We start from the raw sequence: 23,382 nt of genomic DNA on the forward strand, positions 1-23,382 counted from the left end.
GATTTTTTAAATAGCGCTCTGAAGCAGTCAGAACAATGACAATCAGGAAGTAGCGTTTCGTATTAGACGATATAGGCTATTTAAAATTCTATCATCCTAGGAAATACAAGCCAAAGTTTAAAACTCGCATTGTAATCATAAGTGTTTTAAGAGTGTTTTCCAAGTCGAGACAACTCTCGATTTTATTGAAGTATTATGATTTTTGAAGGGGTTCACTTTATTTTCCATTATAGATGATTGAAACTGTGTCCGTCTATTCCACAAAAATATTAATTTTCAATAATTTCTTTACTTTTTTATCTTTAAATATGGTGAAGCCATGACAAATTTAAAAAAAAAATGAATTAATAAAACAAGTAAAAAAGCAGTAAGTTCGGCCTGGCCGAAATTTAAATACCCTCCACCAAAGGGAACGAGCTTGGAAATTTGAAAATAAAAAAAAAATCCGTTAACAATTCGGTTAAAATGTTATGAATGCAGAATCGGTATCGAATATAGCAAGGTACCGATATATAGGGGCTATACGAAAACCTGGACCTGCATAGGCAATTTTCTGTTATAGGTTGTAGTACTCGTTACGAAGTGCAAAATTCGAAATCATTCCGGTGAATAATGTCGCTGAAATCAAAAAAATACCGAATACGGGGAAGCACCGTTATATGGGGGCTATATGAAGACCAGGACCTGCATAAGCAATTATCTGTCACAGGCTATAGTACTTGTTTCGAACTTAAAATATGAAGTTTTAAACAATTCCCATTATTCCCATTATATTCCCTAAAATCATCAAAATGTCGAATATAGGAAAGTACAGTTATATGTGGGTTATACCTAAACGTGGACTTATATAGCTCATTTTCAATATCAAAAGTCCTGCAGACCAAGCACACAACATCCGAGTAAAATCAATCATTATCAACCTAATTCAATTCGTTCGGAAGCTAGAGTGATTTCCACAGACGGACGGACATCGCTAAATCGACCTAGAATTTTATGCTGATCAATGCTGTGCTGTGAGGTCTAAAATGTATGTTTCGAGATGTTACAAATGGAATGACAAACTTAACGTACCCCTCATACTATGGTGGGAGGTATAAAAATTAAATACAAACTTTAAGAAGTATTCTCTCAAAAATGCACAACCCCATATTTTATGCTAGATCCCAGCCGTTAATATTAAAAGAGATCCTTGGCAGATTTATTTTAACCGATTGGTAAAAATTTCAGTCTTGGCCCGCCCAAACCTAATTCCGTGTTTACTTTGACAATTTGTACAAATTGTAACTGGATGTTCTTCGATAACTCAAGAGATCAGACAATACATGTAACATTTGAGTCCCTTCTTGTATAGAAATTTTTCGACATTGAGCAGCCGATTTTTAGTTTGCTGTTTAATAAAATCTGATCATATATAGAAGTAACTAAATTTTTACTGTAGAAATTGCATTATTTTAATATTTTCGTATATTATGGCGGACAACTGTTTTCTTGCTTGATTTACCGATTGTCGTTCGATAATGTATTCAATATTTATGTATGAGAGAGCAAATTCTTTCGGCAAAAGTTACTGAGTAAATATTAAGAATATCTACAACAGACCCAAATCACTAGCACATAATTGGCTATAAAAATTTCGATGCGACAAAACGTAAGAGTTCTAAATTTACACAGCTCGAACGAGCTTATTACCAGGATAGTAAGTCACATTGTAAAGATTTCCCTGTTCCGTTTTTCTTTTTTATTGGTACTAGTTTGCAAAGATTTATATCATACTGCGATGAATATTGAAATAGCTTCAAATATTGGCATTACTTGCAGATTTTGTCAGTTTTCAAAATTTTAGTTCTGATCCCAGGCAATGAGTCCTGTGCCCTTGTGCCCATTAAGGATACGGGGTTTACTTTAAGATATATACTAAATATAATCATTATTATGAAAATAACTCTTTGTTTTTAAGTGTAATACTCTGACGCCATAATGGATAACAATTATTAATTTTACCTTCTAGACAATGAACAAAGATTTATTTGGCATTAGTTGTTCGCCTGGCAAATTTACAAAACAAAGCTCCACGAAAATACTTTCCCACAAGTTATTTCACATTATCTAAATTTATGAATTTCTTTTCGAAATAATTACAACATGGCATTTTATAATAATTTCATTCGAACACACAACAAACATGATATTAGCTCGCAAATCTTTTTCATTTACTTTGGCCAGAGATTTGCATAAATTTGCACATTTGCACAGAGACCATTCATTGTTTGTATAACAAAGCATTTTTTTTCTTTATCGGAAATTTTAATTGGATCTTGACCACATGCTGGGCTTATGATCTCTCAACTCCATGGAGAGTGTTGCATGTGTTGTTGCTTTGATTTAATTAAATTAAAAGCGTGACTTTGCTTCGATAACAGACATACAAACCTAACCACATTCTCACTAACCAAGAACCATGAGCAAAGGAAAACCCCGAACTAAAAAGAAAAAAAAAAAAAACAACAACATATTTTATTAAATTAAATTCATATAATCGCATGGACCGCAACTTTGGCTAGCACTAACCGCTTCTATCCAAACGAATTATAATCACTTAAATTGAAGACCAAACCAAAAAAAAAACAACCTTATATGCCATGGCCAACGCCAACAACTTTTAGCGGTTACAAAACAGCTAAAGCTTAACTAAAACCAAAAACCGCTAATATCATCATTTTGAGTACTTAGGAACACCTCAAAGATCCTCAAAATCATGATCACAGCCATCGATATGTAGCATTTGCGAATACCATCTCTGGCGAACATGGACCTCGTAGTAATTGTCATCATTATCACCACAACGGCTTTAATGAAAACAGCTATGACTGTATCCGTTTGCCGTTCGTACGAAACAATCAAAAACACCTTTATTTTGCTCACAAACCAACCACCCGGCCGGCCAGCCAGTCAGCCAGCAAACAAAACAATTATCTGCAACGGCTAGCCGAATTTGTTGGCAATAAAGCCGCTACGAACTTGGTTGTAATGGTGGTGGTGAGTGGTGGCGGTTGTTTCTCTCCCCGAACACCAAACTCAATCATTTCAAGTTGCTTGGCAGTGCCTGAAAAGAGCTCTGGAGATGCAGAGGAAGAAATTATTTAAAATAAATTCAATTACAGAAAACATGAAATTTCATTATGAAAATTATAGTAATTATGTCGAAACGATTACATACGGACATAAATTGGAAAATAATGAAACGAAGCATTGCATTCAAAACACTTGTTTTGTGCCGGTTGTCAGACAGATACAGACGCAATCAGCCAGCCAGCCAAGTTAGCAGACATTCCGTTTTAGTTTTTGTTAGTTCGGCCACATTGATGCTGCGGCCCAAGATTGTTTTTTAATTTAATTTTGCTTTGTAATCGAAAACAAAACTGAAATGGTTTTAATTTCTAAATTGGATGTAATTGCAGTTGGTGATAATTAAATTTAAAATTGAATCTTCAAACCGTTCAGAAAGTCGTAAGTAAATTATTAAATCCAAGGATTTTGGCTTTATACCTGGGGTCTTGCTATCTCAACAAATTTGTGAACATAGATCTAGTTTGCAGTGGCACTGCAGCCTTTGATGATTTTTAGCAGCTGTAGTCATCTATAAAAATAAATGTTATCAATACTTCCTGTAAATGAATAGCTGATAACAGATTCATAGGTACGAGTACTGATTTTTCAAATATGTTTCGACAAGTGAAAACCCAATTTACAATTGTTTTTACCCTTGGCCACACTGTGGTACAGAGTATTATGTCTTAGTGCATTTGTCAGTGACATGCAGAAGAAAACGAAATAGACCCAAAGTTCTTTTTGATGATCTGCATAGAATCACATTCTCAATCGATTTATGCAAATCGATTAAACAAAGTACAAGTCGCATTTATTTTCCGATTGAGATGAAATTTTTTCCAACGTTTTTTGTTTTGCCCCAGGAAGAACCCTATTGTAATTAGTGAGAATTTAGACATAGCTCCCACATACATATTCCTCCGAATTCAATTATATTGTGAAATATTCGTCGAAATAGGATGTATTTCAGCACATCCGACCCAATTCAGTCTAGACGTAAGTGTATCGAAAAAAATAAATAAATACATAAATAATTCCCATATAGGGTAAGTGTGCTTAAGTTCGGCATGATAAATGAAAGTTTTATAACTAAATGTATTTTGTTTACTTCAAATATATTTTCAGCTATCTTTGTGTACAATTTCGCTAAGAAAAGATGATTTATTCTAATAAAAATTAAATTTTTGTCTGTGAAGGTCCTCAACAATCCATATTCTTAAGAAAAGTACAATAAAGACGATTCGACGTCGAAGTTTAACTAAACAAAAATATTATATTTTAATGAATTAATTTATTATAATTACTATTTATCCTTACAAAAAATCGGTATGCCGACTGTTGGAACATGCCATACCGACAATTGGCATGTGGTGCCGACTACTGGCAAAAAAGCATTGTTTTAATAAAACTACAAATTTATGAAATTTAATAAAAAGTTATTAAAACTTTATTTATTATTGCAAAAACTATACAAAATTTCGAATCTGAAGAAATTAACTTTGCAATAATTGAAAAGTACCACTCAGAATGGCGAGCGATTAAAAACGCGAAAATCCTAAAAGTGCCGACTACTGGTACACTTACCCTATATGTTTTATCCCATTAGGTGTCTAAGTTCCCCACATTCGTAGAATGCACTGCACAACAATGATATTTGGTACCATATATCAGATACGGCTCAGAAATACCTCTGCCAAATTTTATCGAGATCGGTTCAGATTTGGATATAGCTTCCATATATAACTTCTTTGCCCCATACGACCGAATTCAGGCTAGAAGTAAGTGTATCAAATTTGGCGAAACCTTTTCGAAGTCATATCATGTACTCACAAACAATGTTGTTTGGTACGAGAGGTAAAAATGCCTTCGTCAAATGTGATGAAAATGCATTCAGAGTTCGGCATACCTCTAATGTATTAGTTCCCTCTGATTCCAAATTATAACTGCTCTAAATCCATTATACGCATTCAAGACAGGTTACTTCCATAAATTTACAATATAAACGTTTAAGGCTAGCTCTACTTAATATGCATGTTGCTGTAGGGTATCACATGGTCGGCCCGCCCGACTTTCGACCTTTCTTTACTGGTTTATATTTATTTTCCTTTACATTTGTGAAAATTTAAAAATATCGAAATTTATGCAATTAATTTAGGATAAAAAGACTCTACAACGTGTTATATTTATTTATTTCCTTAAACAACCGTTCTGGTAGTGCCATGGTTTGACCATCATCGGAGATAACGTAGATAATGGATATATAATGGAAAATCAAATGAGACCCGATATGATAGTGCATCAAATTTTTTCAGATGTCAGTGACAAATTTCTGTGCAAGATCAGGTATGATTTGAAGTTTATAAGTGCTTAAATAACTCAATATAATGTTTTGTGGTTTAATGTCGAACTCCTTGAGTTCTATACACATCAACATGAGAATTGAGAAGAAATATAAAGTAAAATTCGTAGAAAAAATCGGATTGATAACTCAAAAACGCATTTTTTGAGTTACACACTCTTTAAGTAATCGAACGATATATATTTACTTTTGAAAGTATAATATTCTAAGACGCTTTACTGATATCCGTTTGTCTGTTGAAGCATATATAGAGCCCACATTATTTTAAGTGAAGATTCGAAATCCGGACCAATAATTTGTATTTTCCACAATGATTAGTCGAGGTAAAGAACCCATGTAACGGTACTGCTTGCCTTTCGGGAATCTGAGTGCTATATATATTTCGTGTTCAAAAAATCGTCAATATCTGTCTATTATTTGATATAGCCTTCATTTTTTGGCTAGTCAGACTCTCAAAGGCTACAATTTCGAACTGCCGGAAACTTCGAATATTAATAAACTGATTTTGAAGATTTTCGAAGGTTTTAGCGCCAATTGACTAATGAATTGACTTTGTTTGTTTGTTAAATTCTCAGTGGACACAAATTTTCCCACTAAATCGTTTTAATATCGGTACGTGTTACAAAATTTCGAAAATTAATTTTAAATTCTTAATGACGTCATAAAATATTGTGATGATAGTTCTCGAATTTGGGCTCTATTCCTTGGTATATTCCGGATGACTAACTTAATTTGTCTTCGATTGACTCAGCATATGCCACTGAATACCACCGGATTACATTTTTGTCGTCAAACACTCGGTTTGATTCATTCGTAAATGTGCATGATCTACGAACTACTATCAAACATTGCTGAACTAAAACAACCAACAATTAAATACAGAGTTATCCTCAAACTGAACCATTCTTATTGCAATTTAAAATAATAATGATAACTGTCGTTTTAATCAATGTGGTTTGCGTTGTATTCCGTGTTTCTGTTCTTACGCATACGCATTCAAAAGAGAGAGGATAAAGACAAAATATATTTATGAAAAAAAAAATGATTTGATTATCAAACACTCGGTTGTATGGAAGCCACTACTATTTGTGATGTGTTCTCAATTGAGTGTTCAATAAATAAGGTGGCAGTATGTATGAGTGTATTTTTTAGTTGCCGCAAATCTCAAAATAGCCACCGTAAGCCGATCACTGCTGCCAACAAAGCATATGCCACTTTTTCTGTTCTTTGATTTTGTATCCAAACACCCCCTCTCCCGCTCCCCATCTCATAGTTTATAGCAACATCAAAATCGGTTTCGGTGTCACAAACTAACGCATAGATCAGCAAACAAAATATTTCACCCTTAGAGGAAACTCTGCTCCCACTCCTCCTTTTTTAAAACAAGAGCGACGCTGGAGCGCTCCCACACAAAAGAGCGCAGCCACAAAAGTGAATAACAAATTTCGTTATAAACTCGCATTCTTTGGGCAAACCCTCTCGCGAACAAGTTTTACTCCCGACTAAAAACGAGTATATCTGTGCTCTTAGTTAGGAGCTTCCGAAATACGCGGTACCAAAATAAACCTTCTTTCAAAGCTTGTAACCATACGACTTCGACTTCGTCTTGGAATAGCCAACACTCAAAACAGAAACCTTAAATATTGCCAGCAAAAACAAGTTGTTGCCATAATGAACGGACATTTACGTCCACTTTATGCCAGGATGGACAATGATTATTGTAGCTTATATTTCGCTCTGCTACTTAAACGCCCTGTAAAAGCTGTTCAATTTTGACTCTATTTTCTCCTTGTAAAAATTCTGAAAATGTTCAACGGATAAGAATATTTGAAACGAAGACCACGATTTTGGCAGCAATGCGAGTATTCATAATAGGACATTCAATTTGACTATCAAACATCTCGTAGAGGTAAAGTCATTCCCTCTAATGAATTACTTTATAGAAATTACACATTTTCGAACAATTGATTTCCTTTAAGTCATGCCACAGAGTTCGTCCGTCTAAATTAATAGTTCCATTAACACATTCAAAATGCGTTCCCGAATAGAACCAAAACGTGGCCAACTTTTTAAATATAATTCGAAAGATAAACTTTGACACCCTCATTCATAAAAAATATTTAGCCGGTGGCCTACTTTATCCGATATTCACTAACATCGTTCTATATAGTTCATAGTAAATACAAAATATACTTTAAACACGCAGTCGCATATATATTACAACTAAACTGGTTAAATCTTTCGAAATCCTGGATCCAGGCTATAGGATACAATTTGCATTAAAATTCACTTACCTTGTAAACACATCCGGATAATGGGTACGGGAAAATGCCTTCTCCAACTCTTCCAATTGGAAACTGGTAAACGTTGTGCGATATCGACGCTGTTTACGCTTCGGCGCATAGTCGTCCAGCTCGCCATCGCTATTGGCATCGGACACAGGACTATTGGTACCGCCACTGGCCCCAGTAGCTACAATACAGGAAACCGAACGATCGGGAACAGCATCCTGGTGAGCTAGTTTGGCTTCGTGCGGTAATTCCTCCAGTTTGACTTCTTCTGATATGCCCATAATCTGTATGGGCACAAGATGTTGTCAATGCCAAACGAACGAACGAACGAACGATTGCCAGGCAGCTGAACGACAATGAAGAACCTGAAATGACAGCCATAGCCAAAATGAAAACCAATCAGTCAAAAATGTGGTTATACATTATTTATAATTGCATTAGCTAAACATTGCAACATGGAGATGGAATGGGATGCGATGCAATGCAATGGGATGGGTTATAATAGCTGCTCATCTCATCTCATTCCATTCCATGCCATTCCGCCGATGTCATCTCAGCGCGGAGAAACCACCATCTTATTATATTTAATTATTTATATCATTAATACTGATTGGCATTGATGCATACTAAGTGGACAGACAGACAGAGAGACTGAATGACTGACTGAACACCAATGGGCAATGTCAATATCATGTCTGGGTTCGTCAATGGCTGGGGGATGGCAATGATTATGATTCCCAAGAATTTATGTATATTTATGGTGGAAACTATTGATTTGGGTTTTTGTAGTTCTTGTTGTTGTGGTTGGCTATTTGTTTTGCAATTCAAGCCATCTCGGCTACGGTCCGAAAGCTTATTTTAGAAAATTTAATTGAGTCCACCATACCGCGCATTACAAATATGGTCACTGCGGAGCTGTGACTTACAACTTAATCATCAGCTAGCAATTAAGCATAGAATTCGACATCATGCTATGTGTCGACATTGGTGTCCATGGCAGCGAACTCCGTCTTGCCTCATCCCGTCCCACCCGTCCCATATCACACCAATTCGCATCAGGTTGCTTGTCTGTCTGTCGGTCTGTTGGTTTAGTTCTCGCCATGTCTGTGTCATAGCAACAACGGTTGTCAAGTTGAGGTATCAAACAATTTGTTTTAAGGTGTACGACTAACAATATCATTTCACAACTTTTAGTCACGCTTAGTGTGTGTGCCTCTTCTACTTTTCTCGTTTTGCGTTTTGCGTTTTGGAAACATTTTACGCATATATTAATGCCTAAATGGTCAAACGAATCCTTTTTGCTCCTTTTGATTTTATTGTGGTAAGAGCTACGTTGTTGTTGCTGTTTGGTATCAATCACCGGCCGGTCTGATGTACGAAGATCTGGCCATGTAGTGGTGGGAGCAATAAACATGCAATCCATTTGCTATTCCACGCATTACGGAATGCGTGAACAAACAACATACCAAAAACGTCTCTAAAACGAATTCCAATGAAAGCTATACGAAAGGCACACGACCAATCACAACGGCCAGTCAGTCAGTCAGTCAGTCAGTCAGCTAGCCACTCAGCCAACCAGTCGCATGGAAAACGCCAAATCGGAACAACTGCCACAAATGAATTTTGTGCATAAATAATGAAGTTGGAGTTGAGATGGAGCAGCTAATGTTTGAGGTACAGGCACAGAACTTCATCCTACTCTAATTGAGGTTCCATTTTAGAATCTGGCATAACTCTGCCCATATTATTGCATTGTAAATTATTCATATAAATAGAAGAATATAGAATAGATAGTTAAACTAATTATGGACTTTAAGATAGGTGAAATATTTGATTTTTTTTGCAAAATATCCACTTTGTGGTAGAAACATGGAAAAGTGGCAAAGTAATGGGTATGCTCCTCAATTTTCACTGATATGGAAACCATCTTTTGTGGGTAATACTAGTGTTGTGAACTGAAATAACGATTCAAAACCTTGAAGTTGATACAGTTAAATCTCGATAAATAGTTGAACTCTTGCCTAGTAATATTGCCCTAGTAAATCGAAAATTTGTTCAAACAATCACAAACCATATATGTGGCTAAAATCGGCAAAATACCAAATATTGAGAAATATCGTTATTTGGGGAATAGGAAAACATTTTCGTTCTGCCACAGTAGCTGGAATCCATTTTGAGCTGTGACTACAGAATATTATACCATTACGTTAGAAACTGAGATTAAAATTATAAAAATGGCGAATATAGGAATGTGCCGTTATATAGGGGATATATGAAAATGTGGATCTATTAAGACATTTTTCTGTCACCGAAAATAGTATCGATTATGAATCCTAAATACCGAATTTTGAGCATGAAACTGTTGCGAAAATCGTCAAAATGCCGATGGGAGGTACAGTTAATGGGCTATATAACAATATTAACTTATATACAAAGTTCTGCCACAGTAGGTTCTTGTGAACTCAAAATACCGAATTTAGAACTATTTCGCTGGAAACAGGCTAAAATCATCAAAATACCGAATAAGGGGAGGAAGGGTAATATACAGGGTCAGACGAAAAAACTGCAATCAACTTCAGATTGCTGTCATTTCCAAGCCACTCGTCCGACAGCTTTTAAAATAATTCCAGTGCAATTACACCGCAACAGAAAGAAAATATACTCAATAGAGCTAAAGAGTTGCTTCGCTTGGCCGAAAGTGGTGAACTGTCGAATTTGGTTTTCTCCGATGAGAAAACATTCGTTGTCCAGCAGTTTGTAAACAAACAAAATGATCGTGTTTACTTGCCAAAGAGGTCAGCTGAAAATGTGCACTTTCGGTTGGCCACCAGACAACAGAACTCAAGCGCCGGCCATGATGATAGTGTGGGCCGCCATAACAGCCGATCGTCATCAGAATTAATGCCGAATATTATCGCGAAAATATTCTGGAGGGTGTATTAAAGCCTTGGTCACGCAAACATTTTGACCGCTGACCTCGGACATTCCAAAGGAACTCAGCACCATCGCACTCAGCACCCAAGAATGGTTACAAAATGAGGTTCCTCGCTTCATTTCCAGCGCACAATGGCAACCAAAATCTCCGGATACCAATACGTTGGACTATTGTGTCTGGAGTATTTGGGAAAGCAAGGTTGGTACTAAAAATACCAAAGTGTCGATCACCTCAAGCAAGCGCTTCGCCGGAATGGTCCAAAATACCGCAGAGCAACATTCGGGCAGTGTGTGACGGTTTCATTTGCCATAATTCGTGCCAAAGGTGTCCAATTGGAACAAATCTAAACTTATTTTAAAATTTGATGCTATTTCCAACATTTTTTTCTTTCATTCAATAAAATTTAAATAAATTATAAAAATTGTGGTTTTTGACTTTGGTGCAATTTTTCTATCTCACCCTATGTTGTCACAGTAGATAGTACTCGTTATGAACCCAAAATACCGAATTTATAGCTATTTCTCTGGAAACTCTCTAAAATCATCAAAACACCGATTATGGGGCTGAAGGATATGATTATTTCGATAGTAACTATGTATGTGGAGGGTATAAAAAATCGGTTGGGCTCAAAATTTTAAAGCTTGTAAAATATTATTTTTGTTTGGGCTTTTCCTGCATTTATATACTTTACATTGATTATTATGCGTGCTATCTAAATTTATTTCGAAATATTAAATTATAGGTATTTAGGCTGGAAAATGTGGCTAGGATCTATAAAACGCTTGAAATAGATAGATATATGAAGCTTAGATCCATACGTATATTTACGTTACGCAAATTAGCATCCAACGAGGACTCAGCTAAATGGGACATGGAAGAAATTGGAAGCCGGAAAAGTAAGAATACAACGTCTTCGGGTGGAAATTTTGTATAAAACTTCTTCTTTCTGATCAAGTTTATGTCTTGATGTTCAGATTGTTAAACAACTGAATAATACCCTTTAACCGGGTGTTGTGAATGATACAAACGCAAAACGAAAGACTTAAGGCACATACTCGATGATTCATTGTTTAACGGATTTTTTGTTTTAAAAGGCAACAATAATTTTTTTAATTTTTTGTCATTGCCCTAAGTTTTTAAAGAGCAGTTATATTATGATAACTGGTCTATGTGGAAGTTTGATCCCTGATTTATTCTACCAGAAAAATGGAATATTTTCGATTTGGTACAAAAAAAAATTTTTTTTTTTTGAATTTTCTTATAATTTGGAATTTTGGAGTCTTAGTAGCAACAAAATCCAACCGATAAAACTTAAAATATGGGCACAAGTTTTGAATTGTTCTTCTTTGATTTTGGGGCTATCGTTAGGCCATGTTTATGTGTGGCATAGTCTCCATAAGGAATACCGACCAATTCCATGTATTTTTAGAAATTCTTGAAATTTTTTAGTTATTTTTATTTTAAGCGTTTTCTTTCATACATACGGAACCTTGATGACGTTTTCAATTGGAACGTGCCATCGTTGATAATAATCTTTCACTGGATAAAAAGAATCGTACCAGAAGAAAATATTGAAGGTGTTAAATGCATAGCCAGAAATGGCAAAATATCGATTACTAGTGTGGCGGCAGTAGCAATTATTATCATTATTCATATGGATGTAATGTCTTGAACACAAGTCATTAAATTGCAACACGTTCGAATGATAATATGGCTGTCAATGAGAACAACATGATAACTGCCGAAGAAGCCAAAACACCCGTTTCTTTTTTCTTTCTTCTTTGTCCGTCCGTCAGTTCGCCGATCTGTTTGTTTTGCTCACAAGACAACGCTTTTACTCGATGTTGTGGTAAAACATTCATTAATCACTGGAAGATATCTCACCAGACAGACAAACAAACAAAAAGCTCACATATCCAAAAACCCACACACACACGCGTGCGCTCTCACAACTATCGATACAGATTCCAAACAGCAAATCCACAACGTGAACAAAAATCTTTAAGATATGGATAAAGGCCTGGACAATGGACAAATACACGTTGTGGTCATTGTGGGCAAAACCATGCATGTGGTGTTGAGTTTTGGTGGATCAGGTCGGTGTTGTGGTCGTTGTTGCTGTGGCATAAAGCATAAAGAGAAAAAAGTGTATCAAATCAAGATTCTTACACCACATCGGTATTGTGGTTGTTGTAGGTTGGTATCTTCATTAATACCAAACCATGTTGCCAAAAAACACCGACGGTCTTAATAATCCAACTGAATACAACAGCTAGCACCTCTTAATATCGACGAATCAATAATCGCCAACAAGCTACCATATCTGTAAGACGGCCTTCATGGCAGTGGGGAGATGGTGCGAAACATGATCGCTGTACGATCAAATTCGTTGATACGCAAGAAAATTTAACAATTCTATTAAGATTACAACCAAATGCAAATCTGGCAACATGGCTAGCGTATGTCGCTCTGACCAGAAACAAGACGGCTGGGCATCTTGAGGCCAGAGCGCCTGAAAACAAGATGTGATGACCTCCTTAAGAGGAAATCAATGTTTTGCAATCGATGCCCCATCTTAGCAATTTTTATTTCGCGCATGCCTCCAGCCCTCCTCTCCGCTGCCCCCTTTGCCTGGCCCATGTTTCCCAGGCGCAAGCGTGTGTAGTACAGTGGCAATATTAACAGGAAACTGCTAATAAGTTCATGAACTATCAAGAATTTAATTTACGCCAAGTGTGAATGTGAATGCTGCTACCCCAGTCCAACATTTGACAGCCGGAGCAGTCAGCCACAATGTGGACTGCCAAGCTCAGCTTAGTGTAACTATGAGTAAGTACGGCTCCAACCATGTATGCCTGTCCAAGGAAACGCGTTAATTTAATATGGAAATTTTGTACGATTCTGCACTGGTTTGTTTGTGGATATGTTTGCTTTTGGAATTTATGTGGATTTTATTAAAATAGCCACAAATTGAGATACAAAAAGATGAATCGAAACGAAACAAACTTCCCATAATGTTGAAGGTTTTGTAGTATGTGAGTGTGAGAGCACATGATTCGCCAGCAGTTGCTACAAGTAGCCCCCATGTAAATGCAAATATGATGATTATTGATATTTCAACCTTTAATTTTGTTCCTCCTTGCTAACAACTGCTAATAAGCCGCGATGGTGATGTACACTTGCTGCCAGCATAGTTCGGTCTTCTCTCTGTGCAAATATCGATCAGCACGTATTGAATCATTCATTAGTAGATATCTTCTCTCTTACGCTCTCTTGATTTGGTTCACAGCTGAAATGTTGGCTCTTGTTTACCGGGTCTAAAGATCAATGTGAATTGTGTAATTGGCAATAAAAACAATATCGTGGTTGTTTTTTGTTAGACAAACAATAACTACAACAAGTTGCAAATATGTAATTTTTTATTTATGTATATTTGTAATTATCAGAGAGTCTGTAAATTTCTTGCTTATGTTTATGTTAGATTGTTAGGAGGCAGAACTGAATGGAATATATTATATATTTCAATAACAACAATATGCACAGAAGATCCTTTATTAGGCTTATTGTGTATACCTGTATACGATGTCTCCGATCCTGTGTAACTGCAACCTCCTTTCCCTTTTATAAGATATACTATGTCGCGGACCCTTGGTCCACCTACCAACTTCGTCGATGATGCGATATAACGCCAAAAGGTCTATGGGGAAATCACGGTAAATATATGACGGAAATACCACCGCCAACTTTTTTAATAGTCGAATCCCATACCTCGAAACCTAATCTCATTTCCAAATATACCGTTTCTTAATCAATTTTAGACAGTTGTAGCTAATTACAATTCAACCATCTAACTAATTTTTTACAAGGGCATGTTACCATAAATGAAGTCATTTGTATGTCCTCAGTCATATGACTACAGGGGACCCTACATCTTGTTGAACCAAATCCCTTTCTATCTAAGGGTGTTCGCCTGTCTGGCTGCCTGCCTGGCTGGTGCGCACGATAACTCCCGAAGGCAGTATTCGGTTCGGTCTAAACTTGATACAGTGTAATATTATCGTCAAACTTAGATCCTTCTGGTGCCTCCTCACAAAAGGTTGAAATTACCACAGAAAATATTTTTCTTTATAGAACAAGTATTAGTCAATTTGGTGTCTAGTTATAACTCGTCCTAGTTATAACTCTTATAAAATAAAGATTCCGATTATCTTCAAATCTGGCACATCCCCATATTTCTACGAACAGTAGATATTGTATGAAGATTAAATATATCAGACCATTCTTTTTGCACTTCCCTCACAACAGGTCAAAATTTATAAAAATCATAAAGACCATAAAACGCGAAATGAGCATCCGATTCTCCTCAAATTTCAATAGTATTTTAACATTTAAATAGTATTTTAACATGGGGAGAATATCCCAGACAAGAAACAAGGGAACTGATGAGGATTGGTGGCTCTTTCCGAAACCTAGGTATTCCCTGCCTTACCCCCTGGTAAACATTACCATCGTTCTCCACTCATAAACAAACGTTGTTTTTATAAAAACAACAATAATGGGATTTTGCCTGACGATTTTGCAACAACAAAATTTTAAATTTTTATCACATATTTCATAAAATGTGAAGTCCAAATCTTAGACTTAGGAAAATACTGAGCCACTCCTTGGGAAACCCCTCATAAAAGGCATAGAGTTTGAACAATTTTAACGAAAGGCCGATTGAATACATCTGTCGGCAGAAAAGACCGATCCTTATTAACTTGTTTGTCCAAAAGTCGAGAAATAGGTGGAAAAAAATATGTGTTTTATTTTTAGAATGAATGCTCTATTTTTTCAACAATCCTCCTTTTTACTTAGTTCACTGCTGGTAATGAACTCGCAATCTTATGATTTTCATTTAAATACATTACACAGTGCGCTACGGTTACGAATATTGAGTGCCATATCCGATCTTACATCTAAATCAAGAAGTCATAGTATTTTATTCAGGTTTTATTCGTTTACCGAAGCCGAATCACCAATTCGCAAAGCTCGGTTCTATATTTGGCAGCGCACACGCTGATAATAGTTGGTAATGACAGAAGCAAGATTTTTGAATTTTTTAGGATTAGTCCATAAGGTTCAACCTACTGGTAATCTGCATAACCAGTAAACAGGCATATTCTTAAAAAAATGCCAACGATTTTTCAGGTTAATTTAATTTTTGAGACAAAGTGGTGCACAACAGTGAGTAAATCATATAAGAGTAAATTTAATTTTATTGTGTGATCGGTCCTGAAAAGACTGTAGATAGGAAAAAATGCTACCAATAACAAAAATCATGCTTTTTTCACTTTCTTTGCAAAAAAGTTCAAATGAATCAACGTCGTTAATTGTCTTGGATTCATCCTATCCGAAAATCAATATTAATTTCATATCATCAATAATTATATTTTTAACTACCGGCCAATCTTCATTACGTCGAATGCAGTTTCAATTAAATCCGTTATTAATCATCATCAAAACCTGGCCAATTTGTCAATTCCATTCTCGGGCTGCAACGAACAATTCAATAAACAAAAATTTTAATTACTAACTGCAGTCCGCGCAGATAATTCGATTGTGACGACAAAAATGTTTACATTCATTCAATCAAAACTAAATAAAATTTAATGCGTCTTTCCCACAATTATTAGGCTGACAATATTGAACTTGCTGTCGTGGTTTTTTGTTGTTGTCAACAATCAGCGGCATTCAAAGGAAAGACATAAACATTTAATTGCCGATTATTATTCAGCGAGTGAGAGAGGGATTGAAAAACCCGCCAACAGATATATGCAGTCATACAAAACATTGCTAGCTAATAAAGTTATATGGCTATATAAAGAAATAAATTTATTAATAAGTGCATAACTTTGAATGCTATTCATCGGTCCGTCCGTCCGTCCGTCTGTCCGACTGGCTTACTCAGTTGATTGGCGCATTTATGCTCTGGCTGAGTTTAATTGATGAAATTCCCCCATGTAGCATTTATTAAATTGCAAGCAGCAACCGGCACTCCGCTACAATTTGGCGCACATATGCACATGGTTAAAATAAAATAATAACAAATAAATTTGTATTTGTTAATAAAAGTCTCAAAGTGCAGCATATTCCAGGTATGCCATGACGATTGGCCTCACGGTCAAACGAGATAGAGCGAGAGAGAGAACAACTTTTAACTACAATAAAAGTTCCAATACCCAGAGATGTAAAACCAAGCACTTTACATGAAAAGCATGGCGGAGGAAAACTTAAATACACGCATACATAGACATTAAAAAGAAACAATCCAGATATATGATTGTCAAATGAAAAAAAGAGCAATGGACAGCCTTTACTCAGACTCGTAAAAACAAAAACCCAAGACATATGACGATTGACTACAGAAGACAGATGAAAGAATGACAAAGCCAACAAAAACACAAAACTTTCAGACAGAGAGACAGACAAACTGATCTGTTTGTCGATTTCATTGTTGACATTTGAGTGCCTCACTTCAAAACTTTGCCGCCGCATTATTTTATAATTGTTGCGTGCATTAAGCAGCAAATTAACACAATAATGTCAAACGCACAGGAATGCCAGTTATATGTTGTACTACCGCGACTCGACTGACACAACGCTGACTACCGACAACTCAACACGGGCGGTACTCTCTCATGCACGGTGGATTCGAAAAGTAGCCAGCCAGCTAGTCCGACTTTAAATGGCCACTCTAACAAGGATGGGGTGATGGAAAAAAATAAACGGTGCAGTCAGTCGGCATGTTGGCCCTAATTATAAATTGCAACAATAATTGGCGCCAAAATATGAAATCAAGTTGTAGTTCGTTAAAACGTGCTACATTGACAGTTCACAGTGGGTTGTCGTAGTTGTTCTGCAAGTGCTGCTTGCAAAGCGAAAGTCAAAATGTCAAAGTAACAACTCTGTCTTAATGACATAACAACATTGGGAATGTAATAGACGATGTAATTGGAACTAGGCTATTGATCTTTACCGTGTATAAGTACGATTTCATAATTCCGTATAAAGGATTCATATATTTTCAGTTTTCTCACGAAACATATAATTTAGAAAAAAAAAAATCTAAAAATATTTTTGTTTTCATTATTACTACCGATTACTGGAAAGTATTTTTTTCTTCTAGGACGGACCTTGATACCCGGATATTTGACCAATATTTCGGATCTAATATTCGTAGTGGTCACATTATGGGGTTATTTAAAACGGGAGTTATGACTATTGATTTTTTGGACCCCAATTTTTAATAAGACCCTCAAGAATACCCATTGTGGAAGTTGATAAGATGCATACTAAATTATAGCTAAAACCCCAACCTCTCCAAAATGCTACAATGTGTGCTATTATCTTTCCAGAATCCAAAGTTATGGGTATTAAAACTTCGTTTTCTATATTTAGGCAGCTGAGCTTCGGCCGGGGGTTGAAATTTTCTCCACTGGGTTACGCGACCAATTTTTTTCTGAATTTGATAATATAAACCGTGATAAATTTTCAAAATTTTGCCTATATCTTCAATGTTCAAGCATTAGATGAAGAATCTGAAATTTGGTTCCAGATACACACTTAATTTTAACAAATTTAGAAACTACGTGAATGGAAGGCATGCAGAGAATCTTATTTATATAAAGCCAGATTTATTCCAGACGAAAACCACATCTTATATTCGAACCAGTAAGGAAAAGTCAAAAGTCGGGCGGGGCCGACTATATGATACCCTACACCTCTACGCATATTTAGTAGAGCTCCCGTAACAAAAGAATTTATTTCAAGTAGACCATAGCACTTATCAAAATTTGGCTTTGGAGCAGTAATAGTTTGCTATAGAGTGCATAATATCACTTGGAGAAGGATTATATTAAAAAAATATATATGTCGGAGCCGAGTTGCACAAAATGGAAACTTACGTCCCGCAATTCACTTCATTTGGGCGGATATTAGCCATTACAGGGTGTACAAAATACTTTGTACATACTTTTGAGTGCGGTTGAGGCGCTGGGAAAAACTAGCAATAAACAATCTAGGTTAAGTTAGATTAGTTTCAGTAGTAAGTAAGGGAAATATTTTTGAAATAAAACAAGAATTGAATCAACAACCAAACCATTCGGTCGTGTTTCTTTTCTCACCAAAAACAGAATAGAGTTGACAATCGAAGAGGGAGATTGGACTCTATTCTACTTTACACAGGGTGAGATAAAAAGGCTGTAACCAACTTAAGACTGGTGTCATTTCTAAACCACTCGTCCGACAGCTGTTAAAATTATTTCAGTGACAGTTCATTATATGGTGAATAAATCTTTTGTGTCTCGTACCATCGCTCGTTACCATGATACTGGTAGCGTAGCTCGACGTCAAGGAAGTGGACGGAAGAAAATAGCAACATCAGCAGAAATGGTTCGAAAAGTAAAGAAGCGACTTGATCGAAACCAGCATCGCAGTGGCCGAGAAATGGCTCCTGAACTGAACACATCGTAATAATCTATTTGGCAAATTTTGAAAAATGAGGTCGGGTTAAAGCCATTGAAATTCCAAAGCTCGACGTCAAGGAAGTGGACGGAAGAAAATAGCAACATCAGCAGAAATGGTTCGAAAAGTAAAGAAGCGACTTGATCGAAACCCGCGTCGCAGTGGCCGAAAAATGGCTCGTGAGCTGAACATGTCGCAGTATTCCATTCGGCCATTGAAATTTCAAAAAGTGGAAAAACTTACACCGCAACTGAAAGAAAATAGACTCAAAAGAGCTAAAGAGTTGCTTCTCCGATGAGTAAACATTTGTTGTCCAGCATTTTGTAAACAAACAAAATGATCGTGTTTACTTGCCAAAGAGGTCAGCTGAAAATGTGCACCTTCGGTTGGCCACCAAAACTCAAGCGCCGGCCATGGTGATGGTGTGGGCTCTCCGCTCGTATTAATCGACCGTGGCATAAAAATAAATATTATCGCGAAAATATTCTGGAGGGTACGGATACGCAGACATTCTGGCCGCAGACCTTGGACGTTCCAACAGGACTCAGCACCATTGCACTCGCATGAATATCTGACTTTGAGCAGACGTGTCGGACGTCTGAAATTTGGTTCGCTGGACATCAAAAGGTTATGAATATGCCCAAGCTTTTTACACTAGATTTTCTATTTTTTACAAAAAAAATGCTAATTTCAAATTACAACATTAACCCAATTTATTTTTAGGGGGAAATTTTTTTAATCACTGACAGATGAATCTTACTAACTACACAAACATTCGTTTAAAATATTACCCTTTTGGGTTGAGTTGCAATTTTGTAATACTGAATATACTTTTTCCAGAGTTACCAAAATACAGATTTACAAACAAAACGGAGGCACAAACAAACTGTCCCTGATATTCGTGACCCGCATATGTACGTGATGAGGGAGAAATAAAACATTTCAAATTTTCTCATTAAAAGGAGTACTTGTGATCTTTGAACACATGCAATTGACACTCATTAACTTTAGCCAAACTTCGTCAATTTGTTTACAATACCTCGAAATTTTAAAAACATCAGCACACAAAACGTGATTGACCGATGACTGATACCATCCACAATTTCCAACCAAATTAGTCTTGTGTCGATATTTCAAGTTATTGGTAGGTAAGTTCCGTACTAGCTAATGTAAATGCTTATGTTTGAGCCACTGTGCATGAATCTCTCCATTAAAATATCTATGGATGTGCAGGTCTGTGTACATTTTAAAGAATTTTTTCATAGAATTCAACTAAATCGCAGTGGAATTTTATTTGTAGCATTTTTCCGTTTTTTTCATTTTGTTTTCTTTCGTTTTTCTCCTGATGGTTTTGCTTATTCGACTCTATTTGGATTATAAACAGCTAAATGAAAAACAGAATTACTGTAGTATTGTGTCAATGCTACCACAAAGTCAGACTCTCTCCCTCTCTCTATGGAAGTGAATTGTTTTTTCTTTTCGTTTGTTTGTTTGGCCATAACGAAAGATTATTACTTAATTAGTGTAATTATGGTTCGGTACAAAGTAATAACTTGTTCAGTTTCGTCGTCTTCTTCTTCTTCTTTTGTGGATACGATTCATGTTCGGACCGAACACAAGCGTATACTGTGCGTTACTACCGCTTCTATCCAATTCATATCTCACATCTGTGATTGCTACTTTGTTGAGGTGCGGTCTTTTTTATGTGTTGCGTCAATCGGAGTCACAAAGTTGTACAAACATAATTAGTCGTCTAAATGAGATTTGAACGTTTCTCAAATTGAAATTGTCACTTGGACATGCGAAGAATTTGTTAACATAATATATCTGTCATAAACATCATAACATCATGAAATATGAAATGTTGAGTTATTAACTGACTCTTATTTGTTCGTGGTGGTTTTTTCTTATTCTTCTTCATCCTCCTCTTCTTCCACATCTGATTCCATTGTCTGCTTCATTTTATGGTCCACGGTATAAGTGGTTATTGTTGGTTGATTCATTTCAACCGATTCCAATTCGCCGACATTGCAAAACATTGTCAGCAACAATCAGAAAGGACATGTGAGTGAATGAATGAATGTTCGACCAGTTGAAACATTTCTACACTGGTGATAACTTTAAAAAGTATGTTTGGATTATTGTTTACAGCAGACCACTGAAAAACTATCTCGAATTCGAGTGAAATTCTCGAAGTCGAGCAGGAGGACTTCTGGAAGTATAAAAAAACAAACTGAGCATACTCTTCATTTTAGTTCAGATCAATAAAGGCGAGCCTGCTTTGCTCGTTTTACAGTGGGAGCAAAACTTATTCGAAAACTTGCAGATTCTTCTCTAGCCGAGCACTTTTTTAGTTGTTGTCATACTGTTGTTGTATTTCTATATGTATGTATTTTCTCAAACCAAAAAAAGCAAACGAAAACAAGAAAAAAGTATTAATTTGTGGAGCCGTTATACGGGAACCTATATAGACAATTTTAAACTACAATGATTATTATCTATTGCGTGTTTTAAAATATCAAATTTGAAACAATTTCCAGGGCAAATGCGATTAGGATTATCAAAATACTAAATATCGCTGGTTACCGTTATATGTGTGCCATATGAAAACGAACGTTCAATGTTCTGCCTCCGGAACTCAATATGAACTACAAATACTAATTTTTCTACAAATCCGTGGAAAATTTGTGAAAAATCATTAAAATACTAGGTATAGGGATGTACCGTTATTTGGGGGATATACAAAAAAATATATACAATGTTCCGTAACCGGAACTAGAACCCGTTTCACACTAAAAGCACCATTTTTTAAACAAATCCTTGAAAAAATTGGCAAAAAATCTAAATATCGAATATCGGGAGGTATCGTTATATGTCGGACCGATGTATCTCATTTTCAATTTTGAAGCTTTAGGTAAAAATTATGTGGGATGTATCATGATTTCAACAGACAGACACATAGACGGACATATTTAAAACGAATTATAATTTTATGCTGATCATGAATACATGTACTTTATGGGGTCTACGAAAATATTTAGAGATGATACAAACGGAATGACAAATTTAATATACCTTCCTTTCCGAGGAGGAGTTTATTAAAAAACCAAACTCGTTGAAAAAAATTGTCGCTAATCTAAACCAACAAAGCATATTATAGTATTATTGCTTTTGTTGTTTTTATGCAAAAATCCACCGGCCTCTTGCATCTAATGTTTTTCACTTCTTTGATTATGTACACGATCAAACCCTGTTGCTGTTGCAAAATGTTTTTTCACACTCGATTTCACTCTTAAAACAAACTCTCTCTATATTTTGAGCGACTCAAACAGGAGTGACTCGGAAGTGCTACCACACAAAACAAAAGAGTTAAACTCACACTCTTCAATACCACTCTTGGGCACGTTTCACTCTCGAGTGGGACGAGCAAATCTATGCTCTCGTTCACAGTGAGGATTTGTTTGTAACATTTTGAGTACTTTTGATACTATGTCAAAACAAAAAACTACTGGCAAAGTTGCTCTCATCACCCGCTCTCATTAGGCGGACTTTTAGACTATCAGACGACATTTCTTAATAATTTGTACAAATCATTGGATTACCTTTCCCGTACGAATTTATAAAGCCAAAAGTAGCAAAACTAGTGGATTCTTGTAGGTTATGGAGAACAACTTTTCTATTTAGATTTTATGACAAAATTTTATGACGTAAATACACATTTTCGCTGTTTTAACTGTGATTAATTTAGCTTATTCCATGTGTTCCTTTTCAAATACCGCCCAGTGTTCTCAATGGAAAAAGTCCCTCTTTTAACATTGAAGCATTGAAGTTTGCTACCTTGTACCAAACACGATTCCCAAATCACCAAAAGACTACCTTTAAGTTGCTCTTCTGCCTTGCGGCGGTCGAAATGAAGATGCTGACAATATTGATGATAATGTTGATCGTGTTGACATTAAAACAGTCTCAGACTCGAAAAACAGAAAATGCACTGCTCCATCACCATCAACATCGACCAGAACAAGAGCAACGACAGAGATGCGGATTGTGATTATTTTTACGTGCCGCTGAAATTGTTACTACATCTTTAATTGAATCGACAGGATCCTGTGCGAAACGCAAAGGGCCCAGCACCTTTGCCGGTCCGTCCGTCCGTCCGGACAACACAGCACAACTCAAAGATG

General features: G+C 36.1%; 1 protein-coding gene across 1 annotated transcript in view; it reads right to left on the reverse strand.

Annotated features, from left to right (window-relative positions):
- The window catches only part of LOC101893751 (homeobox protein aristaless), a 56,264-nt gene that overhangs the window by 14,232 nt on the left and 18,650 nt on the right, over nucleotides 1-23,382 (reverse strand). The window contains exon 2 of the mRNA XM_005181421.4: nucleotides 7,762-8,123. Within this exon, the coding sequence (XP_005181478.1) occupies nucleotides 7,762-8,039 (278 nt within the window). The 5' untranslated portion in view covers nucleotides 8,040-8,123. The remainder of the gene's footprint in view (nucleotides 1-7,761; nucleotides 8,124-23,382) is intronic.

This window comes from Musca domestica, unplaced genomic scaffold (assembly GCF_030504385.1).
Source record: "Musca domestica strain aabys unplaced genomic scaffold, Musca_domestica.polishedcontigs.V.1.1 11, whole genome shotgun sequence".
Classification (NCBI taxonomy): Eukaryota; Metazoa; Arthropoda; class Insecta; order Diptera; family Muscidae; genus Musca; species Musca domestica.